General features: G+C 32.4%; 1 protein-coding gene across 5 annotated transcripts in view; it reads right to left on the bottom strand.

Annotated features, from left to right (window-relative positions):
* Positions 1–1,530: 1,530 nt before the first annotated feature.
* LOC137643943 (BTB/POZ domain-containing protein 6-B-like) overlaps positions 1,531–6,000 on the bottom strand; it is a 198,488-nt gene continuing 194,018 nt past the window's right edge. For all 5 annotated transcript variants that reach the window (XM_068376717.1, XM_068376713.1, XM_068376715.1 and 2 more), the window contains one exon: positions 1,531–2,733. In XM_068376717.1, the coding sequence (XP_068232818.1) occupies positions 2,440–2,733 (294 nt within the window). In that variant the 3' untranslated portion in view covers positions 1,531–2,439. The remainder of the gene's footprint in view (positions 2,734–6,000) is intronic.

The following is a 6,000-nucleotide window of genomic DNA, read 5'->3' as shown; positions in this document are numbered from 1 at the left end:
AGAATACAAGATACTATTGCATGAATAATGCAGAATATTGCGTGGTTTTCAAGAAAAAATATTCCATGAAAAAAGAAATAAAATTTAACTAAATCATAAGTTGATGAATAAAAATGGAGGGGAAACCTTTAATGAAGAGAAATGAAATGCAAAGTATTCAAACTTTTTTAGGAAATGGATAGTATGGCAGACAAAAATTTCAAATATTGAAAAAAAGAATAAATAGAAGTTTCTTTATTGACAAGATTATAAGAAAATGTCATCAGATATAATGAATGGTAATATTGATTTCTATGACTTTTATCAATTACAGGTATTTTATAAAAAGCGTGCTGATCAAGGGACGAAGCATGGTCATATAATAATATTGTACGTGTCAAACTATGAGTCAACCAATTTGCCGTGCTAGACCATACCCACAAATACTACCAGTCTTGGCAAGACTGGCCAGTCTGGGTGAACATGCTGAAAGGATGAGAGGACAAGCTAGTCTAGCCCAAGTTTGTCATGTTTATACCCCCTTACACGATAAGGTTTGGCCGGTTTAAGCCAGTCACGTTCAAATCAGTGCACCAGTCCTCTGCGTGTATGGCCTGCTTAAGAGACAGGAAAAGAGCAACACTGATATGAGATCAAACTAACTAAAGCAGAGGATATTCTAACATGTAAGAAAAAGAAATGGATATGAGCAAGACATATAATGCGAAGGACAGATAATAGATGGAAATTAAGAATAATAGAATGGATCCCTAGAGATTACAAAAGAAGCAAGGGAAGAAAGAGGATACAATGAACCGACGAACTAAGAGAGTTTGCAGGTGTGGATTGGCATAGAAAGTCCATAAACAGACACAAGTGGAAGGACACTTTTGGGGGCTTTGTTCTGCAGCGAACTAGGAATGGCTGATGATATATTCAGTACACGAGTCATGGTACTTCCCATAACACAACAGATGAAAATGGTAAAGAAACTTACCCAATACCTAATAGTTATTTCTATTTATTATTTAGCTATCTTAAAAATATATCATCATCAGTATTGGCAAAGAAATAATCAGAGTTTTTGAAGCAACTAATTATATTTTCATCAAGATAACATGAATGGATATATATGCTGAATCTGATTCTGCATCAGAAAACTGCTATTATATTCGCTACAACATATTTAACTATATCTTTTAATATAAACAAATTTAAGGACAAAATAAATTGACTGAAGAAACTTTCCCTTATCTCTTAAAACCTAAATAATATGATTTATGGAAGTCAGGCCACATGGCCCTGCACTGGAGTTCAGGGCTTATTCGCCAGTGTAACTTTCTTAGAAAGGTCTTTTGCATCTTCACTATTTATGGGCTACTTTACTTACAGTAGATAAGTTACCAACTGGTATACAATATCAATACTACATCAAAATGTAAGGCTTATAATTGTAATAAAAACTTCCAATTTATTAAATACTGTTTTAGACTTTGCAGTACAGTAAACTATTTCAAGCACAAAATTCTTGAGGCAAATGAAAAACCCAAAAATACAATAAGTCTATATTAACAAAAAAAGATAACATATAAATGTATATCAGTACAAAGTACACCAGAAATTTTATCCATGAAAAGGTTAGACAAACAAATGTGTTCACGGTCGTCAGCAACATTTAGCTTTCAATATCATAGATTATGGAATGGTAACTTAACAAAATATTTTCCTTCTACTCATAATATGGTACCTTTGAATCTTTAAATTTTGTAATAAATTTTTCCACTCCAACTTTCAAATTACTTATATACACAGTTACATATTCATTAAACAATTGTAAAATATACCAACGTAAATTTTAAAAAATTATAAGAGGATATTTTTCTCACAAAAGGTGGCCAAATTCCTGTACTAACTAAAGTTTACAAAGTCAGGAGAACCACTATTATTTTCAGCCAAAATCCAAATAAAGTAATCTTATCTTAGTTATTACATCCTTTAAAAGTACTACTTTTCCTATGGATAAAACAACTTCCAGCTTAAAAAAATCACTGATAAACAGATTGTAATATACAATTGGAAGAAACAATAAAATAACTTTGGCATACCAAATCAGTTCCCCTCAGGATAACATATAAGCTTAAAGTATTTAGTACAGCAGAACACATTCTTATTTGTGAACTCAGTGTCTTTTATTATTTTTTTGTCATTTAAATAACTATAGGAAATTAAGGTAAGTTTTTGTGGTTTTACGGATATGAAAGAAAATTGTGTCAAAAATCATATGATGACAATCCTGAGTTTTTTCTGCATAAAAAAAGGTTATGTGCTATTTGAAAGAGGAAGAGAATACCACCATACACTGGTGTTCTTAAATAGTCTATATTACATTCAATGGTATAACCATTGTTTTATGCTATAACTGTATAAAATCTCCTACAGGAAGAAGACCAAGAATTAAGTTTATTTTTCAGTTACTTCCAGAGTAGGACCATAAAAAATTAGTTCAGGAATTTGTCCTCCCTGAACACCAGTTCCATTTGTACTTTCAGATGAACAATGGAACATGAAAGTAACAGCACCCACTGTAACCTCACTCATTCCTTCTTGGCCAAAGTAGGAAAGTTCTGCCCCATCCAAAATGGCAGAGGCAGTATAATAAACATCTCTTTCTACTTGTACTGGATGAGTGAAATAAACATGGAAAGTGTTTGAAGAACCATCAGAGAAAAACTTTGTTGTACTCTCTGCCAATACCTGAAATAATACAAGAAATACAGTACAGTAGTTTCATATAAGATGAAAAAAAAAGAATCGATGCAATGGTTAAGTATGGAGCATATTTAACCATATTTTTTTTACTATTGTGAACAATCAATGATTCAAGTGAAAAATTACAGAATCTCTGACTTTGGTCTGGATTAGATTTCAGCTAAAGGTCAGACAAGAAAGCACAGAGAAAGGACAACCTAAATCTAGTTAATTCTACTGTATTTTGATTTAACTATTTCTCTACACATTAGCAGTACATACATACATAAAAGTTGGTTCACATGTTAACATATTTCTTGATAATTACTGGCGATTCAAGCGAGAGTGTCTAGGAAAATCTGATGAACTGTACTTCACACATTGGATGATTTTCCCATTGCTGTTTTTCTTTTGACTGATTGTTATAAGTGAATTGCAGAGATGAGCAATGAGTATAGTAACATTGAAATAAAACTAATTGCGTCTTAGCAAATAATGACCTGATGATTTATGGTGCTTTTTGTTAGCAAAAGATAACAAACATAACAGCAATGAACTTATCAGTTTAAAAAAATTACATTACATCAATTCTAAAATATTTAAGCAGACACATCAATACAATTTTAACTCAGTTTTCAAAAGATCTGAATTAGAGACACTGATTTTCCTGGATAATAGGTTCATACGTTAATATCATGTTAATATCATGAAAATATCCACAAAATATTTTCATTATCGATAATCATTTTGGTTCTTTGGGGACTCTCAGAGTTCTCTCTGATCAGTGAGCACCATGGCCTCTTCTCTTTCATTTTTACCTCTTCTACTGTTCTGTACACTATATATTGCTGTTTTAATAACATGATACTGTACTATCAATTATTACAACAATAATAATAGTAAAACAATAATAAAAAAAATATATACAAAATAAATTTATCACTAACACCTTCAAACTATTCAGCTGCTAAAACATAAAAATTTTACCAACCAAAACCATTAAGATGATCTAACAACAGTATATTTATGTAATTTTTTATAATATAAAATGCATGATAAAAATGATAGGATTTGTATTTCAGTTATAAGAAAAGATTCTGTTTCTCTTTTTCCCTTTCTCTATGAAATAAATGTAAAAAGTTTGAAATTTAATTGTTCTTCCTTTATTATTGAATGCTTGAATAACTTTCTTTTTGATAAATTACCAATGTTATTTCAGGTTAAAATAATGAAATTAAACTTATACAAAATTTCTGATAATCTGATAACTTTCTTACTCATTAAGAAAAAATTAGCTCTTTATATTTAATGACAGCTGTTTACAGATATCATAACATGATAAAATGAAATATGATAATCTATATTCAATATTTCTTTTCCTTATTTGTATTAGAACAATATGGCCCAACAAATAAGAAATTTCCCCATTCAGCCAGTTAGCTTGTTAAAATTACTCTCGATGTCAAGGTTAACCTTTTTATTTCTCACAGCCGTTCTAACCGTGGTGTTGTAATATAGGTATAGAACAAGAATGTTGAGTAAAGTAGAACATATTTCATATTTTCATACCATGATATCTTTAACCCTGTTCTGGCCATTAGTCGTTGTAGCTAGAGGAGCTCACCTTCATAACACGTGTAAAATGATGGTGAGTGGTTGTGCTACACCCTTGTCTTCAATATGTTAGGGGTTACAGCATTTGTGGTCACCAGGTATCTACCATTTCACAACATAAGTAATTTTGAAATAGTTGAACAAATTGAGCTATAAAATCTTTTGTTTTAGAGATAGAATTTCCACTGAAAATGAGGTAGTTACATGTCGCGATGGTGGACCATGTTGCTTAGAATAGTGCTGACATGTCTCACTTCACTCGCCAAATATTCAAATTTTTTAAATGTTCATTTTTTGCCATTTCAGTTTTGACATGCCTGGATATGTCTTAGTTCACCAATTTGGATATACAAGCCCTGGGGACTGAATTGGATGTAGATATGGCTTCTGTTCCAGAAGGAATAAATAGAACTGCTTAAGTCAACAATAATGGCGAATTTTCTGCGGTAGAATACGTGGGCTTTGGAAGGACCAGATCATCTTCAACGCTGAACCCCTCCTCCAATTACCTTGTTCTCTGATACCGACATAACCTACTTCCTGGTCACTTTATATGTATGGAAAATCATCCAGACAAAGAACTTGCTAATGATCCATACTCTTTGGAGCCACCACACAGTTGTTCCTCCCTAGTGCAATTCATCATTAGTAAAAACGTAGATTGTGTAGCATCATTGCCTGACCCTTAATTGAGGATCGACAAACAATTCATGGCCTTCAGAAGGAAATCCTTCTTCAAGGTTTTACATCCCAAAAACCTGAATAGTTGTCCTACATATCTCTCATTCCATTATGTACTTAAGGTATCATGTCATGTATAATATGTTTACTTGTCATTTTACTTTATAATTACTTGTGTGATGTGTTAACCTATCAAATTTACTTTTATCTTTTTGTTACAGATTTCATGTGGAACGCCCTCCCATATCGTCCAAGTAAGGGTGATACCAAATTGCCTAAAGGTCTCACCGTCGAAGAACCTATCTTCTGTAGTTGATGAAGCCGCTTCCACAGGGGTCATATCATCACGACGGGCAACTGATGCCATAACTGAGAAATAGAATTTGTGAGGACCATCAAGCCCAAGGTGCCAAAACGTGCCACGGATAAAAATCAAATTACGGGAACTCTGTAGCTGTCTTCAACTAGGATCAAAAAGTTACCTGGTTTAATAACAGAGGTGGAAAAAGACATGAAAGGTGCAGCTACTGAGCACCATGAGCCATAACTCAACAATAGAAGAGAAGGTCAAGACATTGACATCTCAATATAGAAAGTATGGGCATACCAAAAACTAAACATGTTGCATTACTTCACTTGTTATATAGTCAATAATAACAATATCTGCCATTAAAGCAACAGGACGTAAAAAAATCTTGCACTGTAAGGTGGTTTTAATTGTATGGTTGTTAGTAGGTCAAGGAGAGTGGCTTCTCAACATCTAGATCTCAGCATTGATGATGTTTCTTTAACTTTATATGACTCTTAAAATTTTAGGTGTAATTCTCGACAGCAAATTTACTTTTGAGAAACACATTAGGTCTGTGTCTTCAATTGGGAAAAAAAAAAAAATGGCTTAAGGAGAAAGTCTTTCAAAATTTTTGGTGATTAATCTATTCCGAAGTGTTTTAATTTTTTCATTCTACTTTCATTCGAGTA

The sequence above is a fragment of the Palaemon carinicauda genome, chromosome 7 (genome assembly GCF_036898095.1).
Source record: "Palaemon carinicauda isolate YSFRI2023 chromosome 7, ASM3689809v2, whole genome shotgun sequence".
Taxonomy (NCBI): Eukaryota; Metazoa; Arthropoda; class Malacostraca; order Decapoda; family Palaemonidae; genus Palaemon; species Palaemon carinicauda.
The sequence above is the reverse complement of the archived record's forward strand: the minus strand, read 5'-3'. Positions and strand labels throughout refer to the sequence as shown.